The 19,938-nt window shown below is 39.5% G+C and overlaps 1 protein-coding gene across 1 annotated transcript in view; it reads right to left on the bottom strand.

The window, feature by feature from the left end:
- Nucleotides 1-5,469: 5,469 nt before the first annotated feature.
- The window catches only part of LOC139715405 (mediator of RNA polymerase II transcription subunit 14-like), a 38,654-nt gene continuing 24,185 nt past the window's right edge, over nucleotides 5,470-19,938 (bottom strand). The window contains exons 24-37 of the mRNA XM_071626979.1: nucleotides 19,177-19,262; nucleotides 18,054-18,203; nucleotides 17,456-17,666; nucleotides 15,776-15,843; nucleotides 15,099-15,425; nucleotides 14,581-14,674; nucleotides 13,492-13,695; nucleotides 12,799-13,010; nucleotides 11,797-11,838; nucleotides 10,733-10,853; nucleotides 9,567-9,628; nucleotides 7,975-8,202; nucleotides 7,017-7,212; nucleotides 5,470-6,347 (exon numbers count right to left, since the gene is read on the bottom strand). Coding sequence (XP_071483080.1) covers nucleotides 6,286-6,347; nucleotides 7,017-7,212; nucleotides 7,975-8,202; nucleotides 9,567-9,628; nucleotides 10,733-10,853; nucleotides 11,797-11,838; nucleotides 12,799-13,010; nucleotides 13,492-13,695; nucleotides 14,581-14,674; nucleotides 15,099-15,425; nucleotides 15,776-15,843; nucleotides 17,456-17,666; nucleotides 18,054-18,203; nucleotides 19,177-19,262 — 2,063 coding nt within the window. The 3' untranslated portion in view covers nucleotides 5,470-6,285. The remainder of the gene's footprint in view (nucleotides 6,348-7,016; nucleotides 7,213-7,974; nucleotides 8,203-9,566; nucleotides 9,629-10,732; nucleotides 10,854-11,796; nucleotides 11,839-12,798; nucleotides 13,011-13,491; nucleotides 13,696-14,580; nucleotides 14,675-15,098; nucleotides 15,426-15,775; nucleotides 15,844-17,455; nucleotides 17,667-18,053; nucleotides 18,204-19,176; nucleotides 19,263-19,938) is intronic.

Genomic DNA, 19,938 nt, shown 5'->3' with positions numbered 1-19,938 from the left:
TGACCTGTTGACCTTTGAGGCAATAAAAAAAGAAAAAGAAAAAAAAAACTCTCCAGAGAATTTGTATTAGGTTACACATGCATACACCAAGTGTAAAAAAAAAAAATACTAATCCTGCTGGCATTGCATGAACATGAGGGAAATAGTAAAATTTTGAAGTGTTGCACTTGACCTTTGACCCCTGACCTTTGACCCCATGAACCCTACATTCTCTAGATAATCACTGCCAGTCAGTACATGTATATATACTATGTTCCATGAAGATACCTTGAACAATTTTCCAATTTACAGAGAAAAAAAAAAGAAGTTTTAATACTTTTACTCGACCTTTTGACCTTTGACCTCTGACCTCATGACCCAAACTTTCACCAGAGAATCTAAATTGGGTAATACATGTATACACTAAGTTTCAAGAAAATATCTTCAGGCATTGCATAGATATGGTGGAAATAGTGAAATTTTATGTATTTGACCTTGACCTTTTGACCTTTGACCTTGAGCACGTGCACCCAAAAGTTGATAGGCACAACTTCACCCCCTAATACACATACATGCCAAGTTTCATTAGGATACCTCAACAGCTTTTGATAGTTACCTTGTCCACAAAATTCATTACGGACGGACGGAAAGACGGACGGACGGACGGACGGAAGGACGGATGGACGGAAGGACGGACGGACGGACGGATGGAAGGACAGACGGACGGACGGACGGACAACCCGAAAACATAATGCCTCCGGCACCACTTCGTGGCGGAGGCATAAAAAAGGTTTCATTGATGGGTTGGTTCTTTTCAGTTTAGTTCTAATTGCAGTATTTCGCGTGTGACGGCTAACAGTATGGATATCAAAGGTATGTATTTTTATTGAAGCTTAGGAAGTACATTAACTTTTTTCCTAAAATGAAAGGCCATTTTTTCGTACCTGTCTTAAGAATATCTAGGAAGTTACATTTTAGAATAGATACACGTCATATAGTCCCATATATTCAATGATATGGTGTTACTGTCAAAGTTAATACATGGCGCCATTATCCTTGGATATTCATATTACTCTCTTTTTTTTGGAAATTTTTCATGTTGGCCACATAAAATATGCATTCATCATTGGTGAGATATAATCGCTAAGCATTTGCCTTGTTTATTTTAGTTGTTCCTCAAATGATTTCTCTAACACCATATTTCAGGTTATATAATGTCTCTGTGAGTATTCTACTGTCTTCTCCTTCTGAAGTTAAGCAAATTTTCAAGACAAAAATAAAGAAGAGTGTATTGTAGCCAATTTGACAAATAGCTGAAATAGCCATTGAGAACACAGCTTATGATGGCTCAATGTCTAAACTTCTTTGTATGTAATTGTCAACTTGCGCAAAAAAAAAAAAAATGTTTATTGTCTTCTTCCGGCATTAGGACATCTTCATAAAAGAAAAATGACATCTATGACAGCCATTTTGGAAAATGGCTGCAATTACCGTTATAAGCATTTTTTTCTTCTTGAAAATTTGCGAAGGAACAATTTCTAGAGTTAATGCAATCTAGATATATTGTTTGATTTTAAACATGATTGTTCAATTTATGTAAACATTTGTTGATTTTTCTTTTAAAACAAAATGATTATGACAGTGGCAGCCATTTTGGAATATGGCGGCCATGGCCGTTGAGGGCAGTATTATAAGAATCTAATACAAATATTTATTTCAAACATAATTTTCAAATTGTGTGCAAAATCTTATTGACTTTTCCTTTTGTGATATCAGATAATAAAAAATAGTGGAATCCATGGTGGCCACTTTGAAAAATGGCTGCAATGGCCATTGAGGGCGCTATTTACAATGTAATACATAAGCGCAAGATATATTTCAAACAAAATTTTTAAATTGAGTGCAAGAGCTTTTTGACTTTTCCATCTGGAATAAGTAAATTCAGAGAAAAAAGGTGGTATTTATGGCAACCAATTTTAAACATGGCCACCATTGGCGTTGAGGGTGCAATTTGCGATGGCCCAACATCTAGATTTATTTTGAATTTTATTTCCCACTCGTTTGCACAATCTTGTTGATTTTCCCTTCTGAAATCTGTATTTTTTTTGCGAAATATTGCATTTATGGCGACCATTTTTTCAAAATGGCTGCCATGGCCGTTGAGGGCGCAATTTGCCATGACTCAATATCTGAATTTATTTTGAATGCCATATCCGACACGTTGGCAAAATCTTATTGATTTTCCCTTCTGAAGTTTGTAAATTTTCAAGCAAAATGGCATTTATGTCGGCCATTTTGAAAAGAAATGGCTGTTTTAGCCGTCGAGGGCGCTATTTACGATGGGCCAATTTCTGAATTTATTTTGAATGTTATTTTCCACACATTTGTAAAATCTTACTGATTTTCCTTTCTGAAATTTTCAATTTTTTTGCGAAAAATGGCATTTATGGCGGCCATTTTGAAAAATGGGTGCCATGGCCGTTGAGGGCGTAATTTTCCGTAGCCCAATAACTAAATTTATTTTGAATGTTATTTCCCACTCGTTTGCAAAATCTTATTGATTTTCCCTTCTGAAATTTGTAAATTTTTACAAAAAATGGCATTTATGGCGGCCATTTTGAAAAATGGCTGCCATGGCCGTTGAGGGCGCTATTTACGATGGCCCAATATCTGAATTTATTTCAAATGTAGTTGTCAACATATGTGCGAAATTTGGTGCTTTTATCACAAAATGCACAATTCCTCTAATTTCTCTAATTCCTCTAATTCAAGCTATGCCGCTCCACTACAAGGGAATGATTCTGTAACTAGCCAAGCTTTCTGCACATATACCTGTATTTTTATTCAAGATCAATTACCACATTCCAGTGGTAGAAATGAATCATACAGTCAAATCTTATAACTTTAAATAACAGACACCATTTGTCCAACTCCATGACTTTCTTCTTCTTTTTTTCTTCAAATAAAGTGCATTACATATCTTACTATCTTTCCATCACAACGAGACATATAAATTCATCAATTTTCTAGTCTACACGATTGATCCGTTCCCTTTCACAAAAGTTTATCATGCATGTGGTTACTCCCCACTGCCTGAGGCACACAATATCTACAGGATTGAGTTGCCGTAAGTAATCGCAACTTATGTACGGATTCTTAATTCTACTCGCTGCATGTATGCCCGTAATACATGCAATCATTAGTCTTCCAAGTTCATAGCTAGCAGCTGACAATACAGTCATATCAATCAGCTTGGGACAGCTTGCAACTCAGTTCTCAAAAAAAAATTGGCAATTGCTTTATCTAACAAATTCAATCCCAGTTCAATTCTCACAATTGAATCTATTGACATCAGCTACAAGTATGAATTTCCTTGCTTCCTTGTTTTGAGCGATTCAAGTCTTTGCTGACTGTACGGTGTATTTTAAATGTCAAAGCAAAAAGAACAGTTCTGCGTTTAGCACTTTAAAAACTCATCATCCAAATTTCCGTCTTAATCACCGCGGTATCATGATACCAATTCCAGCTTTATTTCATGACACGCCCTTTGTTCCTTGAGTTGATTAAAACCACTGGATTGATACATGCACATTTCCAATTCCTTCCTTCAAACAAGATATCAAATCGTAGAAAAGCTCCATTTCAGAGATCTGGAGAGCCACAACACAAGTGGCTGTTTTAGCACTGGGAATCTACTTCAAAGGAAAGCTTTATTTCAGAGATTTGGATAGTCATGACACAAGTGGTTGTCTGAGCTCAGGGAATCTATTTCGTAGAAAAGCTTTTATTTTACAGATTTGGAGAGCCCGACACAAGTGGTTGTTTGAGCACAGAAAATCTATTTCTGGGAATCTGTTAAATCACATGAATAAACATTCCAACATAAAAAGTACATCAATAGTGGGTCATGGAAATGTGAGAAATAAAATCTTAACCCCATAGGTATCATCCTAAAGCAAATTTGCATGTAGTGGAATGCTTGGTTTGAATTTATGCCACTCAGCACTTCAACACCATCAACCAGTTACCACGTCAAATTTCCTACGTAGTCTTGGTCAGATTTGCAGAGTAAATTCGCAGCTTTAAAATGGATGCAATTCACCTAAATTGGATGGTGCCAACCTACTCTTATAATCAATGACATACTCCAAACTAGAATAATGTTTCTTTGAGAGAAAAATTTCTAAGCTTAGGAGTCCATTGAAGTGCACTGACTCGCATCCTATTGTGCACATGTTTACACTACAGAGGAATGCTAAACTTATTGCAAAACTTGGTATGCCAATCAAGTACAATCTAATCATTTTCACTTCAAAGGATCAATGTTATTTCTGAGTGTTTACAAAGTTCTTGTACTCTTTTTACGCATGTACTTTCACTAGCGCAATGTTTGGCCATGAAAGGCTGTTTCCCATATCTCCTCTCCCATGAGGGAGGGCTTCCCAAACTCCTGAAAGTCTTTCAAATCATCCGGGTTCTTTTTAAGGATGGATACACCTCATCCTCTGAAGCGATGCCCTAAGAGGCAAGAAATCTCATGGTCAGGTATACGGCGCTTCCGGTACAGCTGGAATGAAAACAAACAGCTCCCCTGTGCAGTACATGCGCGTGCAGAGCTGTAGCTGGAGAGTGAATCGGTGTGAACGCAGTGCATGCATGCAAGCAATTGAGCAAGCAGTGTATGAATCTATGAGGTGATACAGACGGCACACAGGGTTGGCGACCAGAATCCTCGCTCTACCATTCTTTACCAAAATTTTTCAATTAAACATTTCTTGTGGCAATCAGAAATGTTAAGATGTACCATATCTGATAATTTCATGGAATTTCAAAGCCAATTATGAAAGAAAAAGGAGACAATGTCATCTCATAAGTACGCCAATCCTGCACTGATCATCATCGGTTTTTTTTTTCACTCCAGCTGCCGCTAAATACCCGTATGTCTGATCATGAGAATATCTTGGACTCCTGCCTGACCGCATGACACGAGATGTCAAATGTTGGCACGCACATTTGTGAAGGATTTTTCTTTCCTCGAATATTCATGTCTGTGCAATTCATCCCCTGGTACGCAAAGGACATACACCACAATGTTTAGACTGTGTTACAAAGCCCCTTGAGAATGTTCTACTTTCTGTCTTCATGTTCTGAAGAGCCCTTGACAAAACTTAATAAAATATGTGTAACTAACTCATTTCCTGGATGAATCAAAACTTAGGTCACTCCATATCACCAGTATCAAGTCATTATGCTTGGGCAATCTATTATGACGATTCAAAATATATAGAGCAAAGACTCCTTGTTCAGACCCTACTTTCCACTGGAAAGCAGCTTGAAATGAATGCAGACAGGAGCACTGACAACCTTTCCTACAGCTACTATCAGGTAAACATTATTTTGAGTCTGAATTGGGGGGGGGGGCTGCAAAAAAAGAGCAGAATATTTACTGTTCTATTGTGATTATGCTATGTTCACTGATTCACTCTATGCATTCACAATGGCATTCTGAGACCACCACATGCGATATTCCTAGCAACCTTGATGAAAAATGCAAACATTTTACCGTGCACAAGTCATATTTGTGATGCATGTAAGGAATAACAACGGATGCTCTATGTGTGAATACAAGGAGCTCTGTGCAGCAAGGGCAGAAGCAATGCGCACTTGTTTTAAAAAGGATTATAAATCCATACCTACAGTCCACTTACACCTGTCTTCACAACCATTTGTGTATTGCGGTTACTTGTTTTACATCCTTCGTGGGCCACAAATCATTGCGTGCAGAGCTCACAGACTACAGGCTGGGCCCCGTACTCGCATCAGAGTTTTTACACCTCATAGAAAGACCATTTATTAAGGGACAACCACATTGTTGACCGAGAGTGAAACCTACATTGTAAAACAATGCACTTTGCTTACATCCATTAATTTTCTCGCGATAACAACAATGAGGCCTAGCAACATGAGGCCTTCATATCAATGAGTGCAGGGTAGATAGCATGTGAGATATGTGATGTAGATATTAATGCAACAATCACTTTGGCCTCCAACCTGTCCACTGTGGTCATCTGCCTACAAAGGCCACCTCCTTCATTTCCCTTGAGTGGTCCCCCTTTGCAGATTTGACTTTATGTACTACAAATTTTCCTCTGCAGAAAGGCAAAATTATAGGACGGGAGAGGGAAATTTCATCTTCTGACAAGAATTCTATGTCTATTCTACTAGTTCTTCTGCGTGGAAAGGCTGAGGAAACAAGACTTTCTCCGGTCACTTCGGCTGGCCGGCTGTCACTTCAGCCTCCGATCATCAAACTGGCAGGATGAGGTTGGACATCAACTCTCGAATCGAGGGGAAGAGGGTGCACTCATCTAAAGGGGGGAGACAGTGAAATTTCGAAAGTACCGCTATCAAATTTCAGTCTCATTTCTCATGCAGTCAATATCATGCACACAAACATAATCTCACAATAATGCACATTTAATAGCGTGTTGCCTGTGTGCAAATACATAACTTGTTGCTTATAGATGCATTAATTGGTAGGTGGTACATTTTGTGTGTGTGAACACATTTGTGGTGGGTAAATGCATGTCTTTTGCATAGAAGCATGAAATTAGAAAGGAAGTAATCATTACGAATTGTGATCTTAAGCTTTCACACTTTACTTGCACTACATAATTATAACATGCCAAGACATGGCCTGTCATTCTGCCTATATCTACCGATAGCATAATGACCAACAAAAAAAAAAAAAAAATGAATGCTTAAATTGTTTTTTATCCATTTGAACATCTTTTTGTTTTTTAAATACATTTGAACATCAAATCAAATCAAATCAAATCAAATCTTCATACAGCTGCATCAGGCAAGTCTGACAATTTCTGATTCACTTTTTATAAAAGTGTCAAAGACAACAAACTGTTATATTCACTTGTGAATACACATGAAAGTCTACATTCCATTCAACAAAAAACAACGGCACACATACACACACAAAAAAAAAACTACAAACAAACAAATACACAAAGCATAAAACTCACTGTTATTGGGGAACTCTGCCCATCGGCGCAGCATGCCAGCGATGATCGTGTCGTTCTGGCTGGTGGGCATGTTGGCCCGAATGTCGGAGATGTGCTGGGTGGAGTTGGCCTGGATGTCATACAGGATGGGTACGATGACGGACTGGTGCTCCTGGCCGACCAGCCCAGCGACCTCCGCCTGCCGGCTCAGCTGGACCTGGGTGTGTGGTGGGATGAGGGTCATGGGCATCTTATTAACATGTATCTTTATATCTCAACAAATTACAAACAGATTTCCAACTTCTATTAATTCATTTATTTCTTTATTGTTTTTATTTTTCTATTTATTCATTTTTTTTTTTTGAGGGGGTGGGGTTTTCTAATGGTTCAATCAAACTGTTATGACACCGCCATCTACTGATGCCTGACATATATTGTCCATATTTTGGAGCAAGAAAGATGAGCTTATTCTTCGTAATGGCAGATGCTGATACAATTCTCAGGAGATACTGGCTGCAGTTACTTTCAATGGATGACTCTTCACATTACACATTTTAAATCTTGTGAATGTAGACACAAAAAAATAATTGACTTCACTATGATACCATGAACTACATCACTTCACAAAATTTTCATTTCAGTGTGATTGGAATATGCACCAACTGTTCTTGAACGAATGCCAAATATTAAAAAGCGAATGAAGTTCAGTATTACATGGCCAGAGGGAATGCAAAACAATCTCAGAGACATCACTACGAATTCTGAGACTACTAACTATCTACACAAACTGCTCATGAAAACTGAGAGGTTCTTCTCCCATCCAGTGCTGCTACAACTCGTTAAAATTTTTGACATATGGAACCACCAAAGAGAAGGTTCACTATTTTTTATGCATGGTTGGTATGGGGGGGGGGGGGGGGGGGGGATGGGGGGATGGGGGAGGGGAAGGGTGCGGAGTGGGAGGTGAGAGGGAGCTTACAAAGAGTAGCATCTTAGACTTGATGACGACGGCGGGGATGCCAGCAGCGGCGAAGGTCTGGAACCCCTGGGGCACCGTTAGGCAGAGCTGGAGGGACCACCTGAGGGACGGGTCTGGCTGGGTCTCCAGGTGCATCAGCTGGATGAGGTCCTTGAAGACACCGGCCGTGGCGCTCAGCATGCGCACAAAGGAGGTGAGGGCCTTGGGCTTGAACGGCGGACACACCACCTGTGTGAGAAGGGTTTAGGGGTAAGGGGTGGCAGGCACCAGTCAAGCAAATGTGATAGTAAAGACATGGGGAATGGAGGGCAATGGAAGAAGAGTAAGGAAAAATTGTGTAATTCATGATGTCTTCTGGACCCTCTTATCTTCTTACATTCCTTCCCATCACTTCATGTATAAATGATTTATAATGAAAAGAAGATGAGGATAAAAGCCCTCATAACTTCTCCATTATTTCTATGCTGCAACCAGTTCAGCATGACAGAGGTAGGACATATGGAAGGAGTGGCAGGCACCAGTCATATGGAAGGAGTAAACCCCCTTTTCCTCAAATAAAAAAAAGAAGAAACCCAACATCAACAATAACAAGCAGAAAGTCAAGATGATTCTCTTCATGGTCAAGTTTTTATCCCTTAAATAGCCGTGTTTACCCCTGACAGGACCGTCGCCCCAAACTGCCCACTGCCACTCGAGACAGACGAAGGCTGTCAATGGCATTGAGAGGGTTCAAGGAAACCAAAGCCAAAATATCAATGTGGATTAAGTGAAAGCAACAATATTAATAGAACACATTATTGAAAGTTTGAGGAAAATCGAACAATCGATTCCAGAGTTATGAATTTTTAAAATTTCAGTGCCATCATTGCTGGATAAAGAGACTGCTACACTTCATGACGTCATTTTGGACAACAATGTACAGAAAATAAAGGAGAATTCCACAAAATCTAATTTTTCATGAAAAGTGTATATTCCATCAGCTTGTTATGGACATATGTGAAGGGCAATATTATTCCTCCTGCTTTGTGAAAGAGGCAAGTCAAGTGCTCTTTCATCATGCTAGAAAAGTGAAAATATGTTGCATTTTCTTCATGATTTCTTTATATTGCTGTCCACAATAACAATAATAATAATAATAATAATAATAATAATAATAATAATAATAATAATAATAATAATAGTCAGTTCCTAGAACGCATAATACCATAAGATAGTCAAGTCTCTATGCGTGTACAAAATTAATGAAAACAAAATCTATCACATATTTCTCTATTCAAACATGTAATCAACAATTATCAAAACGTTGACATCATAAAGTGAAGTAGTCTTTCTCATCAAGCAGTAATGGCACTAAAACTTTAAAAAAAAAAAAAATCATAACTTTTGAATGGATTGCCTGAATTTCTCCAAACTTTCACTGATGTGTTCTACTAATATTGCTGTTTTCACTTAATCCACATGTATATTTGGGCTTTGGTTGCCTTTAACTGGAATGATTCCTGCACCCACTTCTGGCAGCCAATAGGGCCAGACCCATGCAATGAAGTCAACTTATCAGCTAAAAAGGACGAGATCACGTTAAAAGCTCTCACCTTGTTCTCAAAGTAACGCTCAATGACCTGCAGCTCCTCTGGATTCCATCTCTCCTTAGCATCTGTAATACAAACAAAGTGAATAAACAATTTCATTAAAAAATTCCCTTGTTCAAGCTCATGAATGGATTTCCATATAATTGAACTTCATTATAGGGCAATAGGGTAATGTTCAAGGGCATGCATATATCGTCGGCTGAGAATGAGAAGGACGTTAAATTGCCTCGAACACTACAGGTTTAATGGCAACTTAATACCCTTCTCATTCTCGGCCGATGATATTACAGTGACATATTTGCTTTAAAAATATACATATATTTCATACTGTTTGGATAAGAGTGTCCTAGTAGCTAATCATCATGAACTATTAAAGGGATAGTACAGTACTGGTGGAGATGAGAATTGGGCTTTTAACTTTTTGCGAGATATCGAGAAAACACTTATGAAATAGTACAGAGCATACCATTCAAAGAGGAATGCAAAGTTTATTTGATGAAAATCAGGTTTGGAATGACTGAAACATCCAAAAACAAAGCGATCGTAAAAAAGTGTGGGTCCCACACTTTATTAGAATCGCTCTATTTTGGATATCTCAGCCATTTCAAAACCAATGTTTATCAAATAAACGTTGAATTCCTCATGGATTTACATGCTCTTTCATATTTCATAAGAGGTTTCTCATTATCTCACCAAAAAATGTTAGAAACCTAAAATTAGGTCTCAACCAAAACTATACGATCCCTTTAAGATGCTTTCATAAGGCAAACTTACAGTGATGTATGAATGGTTTTTTTAATACTTCTGATTTGTATCAAATAAAACAAAAATCTAATTACTCGAGGAAACTAGCACGGGTTAATACAAATAATCAGCCATACTCTGTCAAGGAAACTGTCATTAAAGACCCCCTGTAGTAGACAGGATATAATTTTAATCATCTCTCATCTGTGCTTAAGGCAAAATAGATGTTTCTTCATGCAAACACAATATGTTACCAATATTTTGTTATTCTAGGTGTATACATAATAAAGACTGTGTTTCCTATTGTGTCTACTTGTTTGTACATGTGAACTGTTACAACATTCCAGCCACATGATACACTGGCCAAAGATGGTAGTCCCACACAAGCGATCTTGTGTAGGGTGATATGCCTTTTTTTATTTTACCTTGGCTCTGTTTGACCTGTAGATGCAACTGTTGCATGTGCGCTGGGTTGAGCCAGACACGAAATTCAAGGGAGCTGTTCTTGAACTGCACCCCCTGGTCGCTCTGCGGAAGCATCGCCAGCTGTACAAAAAATCCGAAAGAGAACAGGCGGGTGTAAGATATGTTACAATCCCCACATGTACACAACCTTGTGTGAAAGACTAGGCAGAATAATACCTTGTCCCTAAACTTTCTTCTCTGCTCAATCTATTCTGAATCAGATAAGCTACATGTAAGGACTTGAGAAAAGGGCATGCAAATAAAGAGAGTAGAGAACTTCTTTGCGAAGAATGTCACATGTTGTTTTACTTCAAGCTTTCTGATCGAGATTCTAAAATCTCCCCACAGACTTGTGCATGTTCCTCTATGTTGGTAGTGGGCTGAAGTTGCCAAGATTGCATTCATTATGACACTGGGACACAGAGAGATGGTACCAATCAAGATATTTTTATTTCTTCTACAAATAAGTGCAAGGAGAAGAAAGCTCTGAGTTTTGCAATCACTAAATAGCAATGGGAGTATGACTGTTGAAATCTTTGAGACATTTCACTGATTATAAGAAGCTTTATTTGGCACAGAAAATAGTCTTCAACAGTCCTTTAAGAAATCCCCATCATGAAAGGTCAATCATTCCATTTGTTTTCTCAGGACAAGAGCATGTTATATCATTCAAATCATACATGTAACTGCAATCTTGATTTTGTTCACAATGTCATAATATATCACCCTTCAGTAAAAGCTCGTTACTAATACAAAGATCAAAGATGTATATGACTTGAATAATGGTCTGATGTCTAACAGAGCCATAACAGAAGCTAACAACACAAAAACAGACAAAACTGCATCATTTTATATGCACACAGCAACATGAAAGCAAGGGATTGGTTTTGTTTGTTTGTTTGTTTGTTTGTTCATTCCTTGATGATTTTTCTATTCTTGGCGTGAGACTCTTTCTTTAGCATCCAGATGAAAAACTGACGGAGAGTAATAGGAGGGTATAGCAACTTAGAAAGCTGGTACTTACTTTAGACCGGAATCCTTGATCTGAAGGGGGTATGGTTTGATTCTGAAAAAAGGGAAAAAAATAAAGAAAGGGGGTAAACAATGTCATGTATACCACAAGAAGTATTCAGTCAAGGTGATCTAAACACACCTGAAAACCATAAATGTAAGCATGTTTCAAGAAAGTCTTATGACAGACTTTTTGCTCATAAGACACACTTATGAGAGACTTCATGAAGTGGGTTTTATTTCTCTGTATAGCTACATATGATTGACTTCGACTACTCTGAGATTTTATGTAAGGATTTTTATGTGATGACTTCATGAAATGGACCCCATGTTCTGTATAAAGATTTACTGATCACAGAAGACACAACTTATCACTTTACTAAAGACTGGTAACCAAACTATGTTGGTCTGTACAAAAAGAAAACCTCGGCCTAAAAATTAGGTCCGTGGCGGCATAAAAAAATCTGGAGTTTTCTCTGTTGTTCCTTTTGTTATGTCCTACGAAATTCTTTGTGTGAGCTGACATTTATGAGTCAATGTATGACCTATGTTGCTGCTAATAGTAATGAAAGAGCCAGCTATGGATGGCATATCTGAATATTGGCTGGGAAAGAAACACAGGATATGTACAGGAAAAAACAATGGCCAATGTCCCCACTACAATGATAATTGTTACCCACAGATGAATATTAACTGAATACTGTACATGCAATATACTTGATGGTGTGTATTCACAAAATTAGTAACTCACAAAGATTTAGCCTCCCAAGACAAAGATACACTGGATATGGTTTCCAAGGTTGGAAGTTTGTGCCTTTTCTCCTGAAAAAATACAATACTTCTTTCTCACTATGTCAATGTGCTTCTTACTTGTGAGTTCAACCCCTCGCAAAATTCTTTCACAAGTTCCCATTAGCAAAGTATATGGCACATATGGTAATGGTTGGGCAAAGCAAAGCAGAGCTTTTGATTTTTAGCTCTGCATTGGCTCCTTGTGCAGGCAAATGGTCATCACCTGTTCAGATGTCAGCACGCGCTTGAGGTGGCGCTGGAGGTACGTGGAGCCCAGGAACCGCTCGATGGGAGCGCAGAGGTAGGTGCTCACCGAGGTGGGCGTGCCCGGGATGGCGGCCGGGGTGAACATCCGGTTGAGGGCATCGTGGGAGAGGATGGTGGGGAGGCAGGTGGCCAGGTTGCGATGGGGCATGATGCGGGCTGGGCGTGGCACTACCACACAGAAGGAAAGAAAAGAAAAGAAGTAGAAAGGATAACACAATTACGGTGGAGTGAGGTGAGACTAGCACATAATGTAAGTCACCTCTTGACCGTTGTGTGACGATTAGATATTAAGCTGCAGAAGCAGCAATGATGGCGGGTCCATTTAGAATTGCAGTGCTAGCACTGAAGAGGCCAGTCTTATTGAATATAAGACCATTACGATTATCATCATCATCGTTATTTACATATTTGATAACATAATTAACATCTTTATCGTCATAGTTACTATTAAGAGCATCATCACTTATCACAATTCATTATATGCAATTTTTCTTTACACCAAATGAATTTCTTGAAACGACCACAAATTTACCTTCATCTGTAATACATCATCATTAAAAAGTAGCTGGCGATTAAGGTACGACACACAGAAAAACTACCACATATACATCTCCTGCACATGATGATCTGCCAAACTTGATCATCTTACCAACTTGTCCCTGCTGGCCCGTCATGCCGCTACTCCCCGGAGAGAGGGTGGTGGCACCCATGCTGCCAGGCGACTGGGCCATCCCAAAGCGCTGCACGGGGGAGGGGCCCGGCATGGAGGGACTGCCGGGCCACTGGCGGGAGCCCGGCGAGGGCATGGCAAGACCCATGGAGGCGGTGAAGGGCGAACCTCCTTCCGCCAGACCTGAGAGGGAGGGGGATGGGCAGAAAAGTGAGGGGAAAAAGGCATAGTAGAGCAAGTGGAGACAGTGATCCTTGACTGACAATCTGCAGACATCATCTGAAGTCTTGCCTCCTGTCATGTTATAATTGTGTATTAAGTTTAATCAACAAACATGCTTCCTGACGTTTTCTTTTTGCCAATTGTACCCTCGATGAATTTTATCTTGGTATTCACAGTAATACAGATTGAGCATACGGCAATCTCATTCATAGAGAGAGCAGCATTCAAACAGAAAGCCTCTGTAACTATGGTACATCATCTCTGCAAAACGAATTGCCTTCGTTCCTAAAACATGCTTCCTTTTCTTGAGAGGTCTTCCATAAAAAAGAATGATTGTACAATCAATGTTTGATGTTCCTTCTGACCACTTTCAGAGTTTCTATCATCTTTGCTTCAACTGGTCCATCATATTTAACCCATTAACTAAGTTTTGATAAGAGCAAAGATTAAATTTATCATGCTTTACTGTAGATACAATGTAAATAGTCCAGACATACAAACAGACTGAAAGATACTGCAGCTAAACTGAACAAGGTGACAGCATTTTTTTTAAAATCACAAATATTGTGTGCACACTAACAGCTCTGTAACTTAAACTTATGTCTCTCAAAGGGAGTGCTGTGATATGATTATCTTCTATTAAAGGATAATAAAAAAAAAAAATCACTCATTTGCTTAAATAATATCATCAAATGTCTTACAGAATGCAAAATACTTTTGTGCAGGGGTACCGTTAGGTGACGACAGACTTATGTTGACTTTTACAAACACAATGCCAATATCTTTCCAGAAGAGGTCTGGTAAATTACATCCGTAAAGGGCAAGTAGTGAAATAGGCCAGCATACCTGGTGAGGGGGTCCCCTTCATGACAGCCGATGGGGAAGGTCCGGGGATGGACGGAGGCGAGGCAAGTGGGTACGCACCAGGAGACATTGTGTACTGCACATGTAGTAGTGAACAAATGAACACACACACACACACACAAGGAAAACAAAAGTTGTAACACAAAGTTGCAAACAAAGGCACAAGCTTTCCCTTTCTCACACTTTGGCATATATTTCCACCACATTTTATTGCACATATTACATGTAGCATTAAAGCTTAAGTATCAAGAATCAATGTATGCGGAGAAGCAAGTTTCAGTATTAACAATCTTTGATTTGAGCATGCAGAAGCTATATCACAGCCAAATACCTGTCAAAATACCTTAGAGGAGATTCATCAAATGTAGCTTAATACTATCACCTCATCAGAATGATACATCCCCTAATTTTCCACTTCTCCATTTGACCACAACAATCTCTTACTATAATCCTGATACACTTTCATTTACAGTAACACACATGGCAAAGATGCAACCTACCTGTGAGGAAAGAACAGACGTGTGTGGTGAGGCGGGTGTGGCCGGGTTGCTGCTGCCCGGTCCACCGGGCGCTGTGGGCGGAGTCATGGGGTAGGCAAAGCCTCCCGTGCCACCCTGACCCAGCCCCGCCCGGGACATCGGCGAGGCCCCAGGTGGGTAAGCCGACGGCACCTGACTGGGAAGGTAGGGGTCAGGTGGGGTGGGGCCTGGGTCCATGTTGATGGGGGAGAGGGGGTTGCCGTCATCCTCATTGGCGTGCAGGGTGCGGCTATTGCGGTGCTGATGATGATAGGACACTGTCTCATCGATGAACAGCTCCAGAAAAGCCTTGGGAGAAACAGCGGAGGTTAGAATCGAGATGACTGTCAGACAATTACACTATCACTGATCAAAAATTAACACTGAAAATCAGACTATGAATGTTGTCACAGAATCAATGCTGTAAGCTCCTATTAGTGCAATAGTTCCAGAAACTGATATCATGGGTTTAAGTATGTATAATTATCTAGTGTACTTGAGGTTCCATTAAACATCATTCATATCACTAAAGACAACAAAGAAAACAAAATAGACATAAAGAGACAAATCAAATGCGGACAAAAAAACACAACAGAAAAATAATTATAACAAATATGATGCTGACATGAATTTAGAAAATCAAAATTCTTAGTATTCACCTTCAAATTCTGCACAGGGTAAAGACTGTCCACAATCTTCCGCACATCAAACAAGCTGAATGACCCATCTGTGTGAAAAAAAAAAATAATAATAATAACAATCATGAAATGAAATAAAAGCACTCTGGGTAATAAATGACATGAACATTGCAACAACAAAAACCTGCTTGACAATAATGTGGGATATCCAACACCACTACAATTTGAGTGAAATCTTATATTCACCTCACTACAACTAATAAGACAATTACATATTTACACAATCCTTTTTTCTTTTCTTTTATGTTTTCTTTACTACTAATTACGATTGTAACTGTGTAAGAGGGCCTGTTGAATCAATAGTGATGCATGGTCAGACAAAATCATAGACAATTCAATATAAACTAGAGAAGCACTCTGAGAGCGCAGACCTTCGCCAAGCAGCTAATTTCTACCAATGACCTCGTTCTTCCATACAATGTATGTGACCCTGCATCACAAAACAAACAAAAAGTCGCCAGACATGAAATCATAGTTAAGAGCATATTGTGAAAGAGCAGGCTTTAAGCTTTAAAATGGTGTATAACTCAAACCAAATGGACTCTCCTAACCTATCTAAATATTGGAAAGAAAGCACACACTCAGGAAAAGTGTGAACTGAGAAAAGAGGCTCTGAAGTACAGTGTCCATTCAAGCGCTTAATCTTTACCAAGCCGTGCTGGCTGTGTGATGAATGGGACAAGAAACAGGATGTAAACCACTGGAATAATAACAATCAGTGTAGTCTGATAAGGGATTACCAGACTACACTGAAATTAAGCACGCCTTATTAACACATTCTGTCCTTAATTAATGCCAACTTTCAAAGCAGTAGCCTCATCCTTTCAAAAGTTATAGGAGTTGAAAGTGAAGAGAGTGTACAAGGTATTTAAGGAATGAAAAGGGGACCCTAAAGACACACTTAATCACACTATTCTGCCAAAAAACTGTTCGAGATAAACTGCTGAAAAACACACTTTCTTGCCCGTTTTATGATCCTAAATTTTAGCATAATGTAGAAGAAGGCTTGCTCTTTCAGAAAATATGAAAAAGTCAAGATCGGCTCGGTTGATACATTTCACCTATTTTCAGTCCTCACACAAAATCAGTGTGTGCGACTTTTTGTTCGTTTTGTGATGCACAGTCACAAATAGAGATCAGTATTTCCACCCATACTATGCATGCTGAAAAATCGTCCGATTTCCCAATTAGAAGCCTTAGCAGAAACTACAGCACGCACTTCTTCGTGTATGAAAACCTCAAAAATACGCAGCTTGAACTCCCAAGTTCATTGACCCAACCTGCCGAAATATCACAAATCTTCATAAAATCAACAAAAATTGCCAGATCACTACCAAAATTTAATCATCTGTTACTTGTGTCATTCTCAACCTTTCCTGTAAGTTTCATCCAAATCCATTCACAACTTTCTGAGTTATTTTGCACACGGACAAACAAACAAACGCCAAAGAAAACATAATAACCTCCTCCCTTGGCGGAGGTAATGATGCTAGGCAAACCATACTCAAGTTGCCTTGTATACACTGAAGTTACGATCATTAGCTGCTCTTTGATAGGACAGGGCCGAAATGTGACATGGAGAAGAGATCGAAAACCAGACACAAAAGAAATTACCCCTCTCTCCGGGGGACAACGACTCACCACGGACGGCCACTGTGTTCTTGCTCTTGCAGAGAACGTCCAGACAGTAGGTGTTGTGGAAGATGACATGGTAGTGGGTGCTGGACTGGGGCAGAAGGGCAAACTTGTGGATAGGGCCGGCCACCTGGTTGGTGGGGGCCAGGAGACCCAGGGAGGGGATGAGCGGCAGCTTGCAGATGGCGTGGAGGGGCCCCTGGCTGTCACACAGATTCTGGGTAGATTCAAAAGGGCACACACAGACAGACAGACAACAAAATGATGGATAAGGTTTATAGATTGAGTAACAGGAATAACATAGATTTTATTTATTTTTTTTTTTTTTAAAGAAGAAGATTAAGTGAAAAAAAAAAATGAGTTAAACACAGACACATCACATGATGGTGCAGACCAAAGGGGAAATATGTAACAAAATTTATAAGAAAAATAAAGAAAGAATCAAATATACAACTAGTAGATGAGAGAATAGAGCACAGAGAAGTATTACACCAGCATCTTATAGCAACACCTCATTTTGAGAGCTCTCATCTTGTCTCACCGATTCAAACTTGATTTTTTTTTTTTTTTAAGTTTTTAAAAAGAGGATCTAAGGTCAACTGACCTTGATGAGTTTGGGAAGGCTTTGCTCCTCGTTGAGTTCATCTTCAAGGTAGGACTGCACCATGGTGTGACAGTTGGCGGTGGAGGTGGAACCGACGGCGCCGAAGACCAGGCTGAACTTTGCGGCCTCTGGGTCCCACGTCACCGTTACCTGGGAAAGAAGACGCAAAGGGACACGGACAGGTGTTGCATCAAGATTATTGTCCTGTGTTTGGTATCTTAATAATGAAGGCAATCATGTGTGGTTCCCTCTTCTTGTCCAAGGTAATGTTTTCACTTGGTGCTAACAGGGGTATATTGCACATTCTCAAACCTGAAATGTTACAAAACATAACTTTCCAACATTCAGCCTTAATGTCAGTGAGAACCAGGGTATGTCACAATGACACCTTGTAACAATAATAAAATGAATCTACTTTCTTTTTCCATCCATTAGCTCTTTGGTAACTAGAGATAAACCTTACTTGAAGAGCAAAGTCACTTTACTTCAAAGTCCACCTTCACAAATTGAGTGAGCACACATACACACGATTAAAGTTTCATTTAACTCGGACTTGAAGTAAAAAAGTTGTGGAACTCAAAAGCAACCCACGTTTTCACAAAAACATGGATATCCACTGCAACCGCACATGCAGATTAGTAAAAACATGTGGGCAGGTCACACTGTCATACTTACGAGGTGATGAGATCATCTCTGCTAATATGTACGTGTTGTTATGACCCATATACTTTTTTTTTTTTCAATGCATGTGCATATGCGACCTTATACTGTAGTTAATTTGAGTATAGAATGGAATTGCATTAGAAGAACTATGCTTTGTGAGAGTACCATACACACACAAAACAATGTCTGACTCCCAACAATGGATTGGACCGCTAATCCTTTCCTTCACTATTGCTAAGACCAGAAAGTTGTCAGAAAGTTCAGATAAGTCCATGGGAGTCATGTCTGGGTGTGCTTGTGTTCATGTGTGTGCATACAATAAAAAAACATCCTCAATGCATTGTACTTAAATCCCCCCCCCCCCCCCCCCCCAATAGCGACAGTTGGTGAGAAAGGTATTCAGTGCTGTGCCATTCTACTATCCACTACATTCTGTGAGGAAACAAGAGTGTATACATACTGTGCTGGACCGGTCTTTGCCATAGGCTATGGTGATCCTCTGGTAGGTGAACGACTGGACGTCCACTAGTGTGGTGAAGGGAGGATCTGCAAGGGGAGGGCAGATATTAGTATTGACCCTTACAGTATAACACTTGTAAAAATACAGTGCCTACACAATACAAAGATATATTTTCACCTTGCATAACCCTTTGTGTCCCACGGTGTATTGTTACAGAGGCTGATGTAGGCACAGCGTGGGGTAGGATAAGCTCACTGTAGTTGGTACACAGCACTGTGCAACTCTACGTAGGCCTGATATGAAAGCCCCCAAACATCAGTGTGCATCCAATGAGCACTGTATTTACATGTACAACACTGTGTTTCCCCATAGACTGACATAATACTAGTAATCCAGCATCCAATGACAGAACACCAAGTTTGTATCCAAGTGCAGGCACAGAAGAAATCGGCCTATCAAGACTATCGGCCTATCAAGACTATCATTTCCAAGGTTTACAAGGCATTACTATACCAATCAAATATCTTCTTTCTTATTCATAAATTATCTATAACAATGACTTACAACAGATTTATCAACTGATTATCTAGCAAGCCCTTGTGGCAATTAAAAATTTGGGCTACGAAGTTTGAGGGTCAGACTCTGAGGCCCAGACTGTGAAGCTGGTCCCTCAAGTGCATAAAATGTCAGCACTGCGATAATGTTGTACTTGTACATGCATCAATTACTATGCTACAGATGACTGAAAAAAAAAAGGGTGAC

Source organism: Diadema antillarum, unplaced genomic scaffold (assembly GCF_040938485.1).
Source record: "Diadema antillarum isolate AM-2024a unplaced genomic scaffold, OU_Dant_1.0 scf00000048, whole genome shotgun sequence".
In the NCBI taxonomy this organism is placed as follows: Eukaryota; Metazoa; Echinodermata; class Echinoidea; order Diadematoida; family Diadematidae; genus Diadema; species Diadema antillarum.
This window is presented reverse-complemented; position numbering and strand designations above follow the sequence as displayed.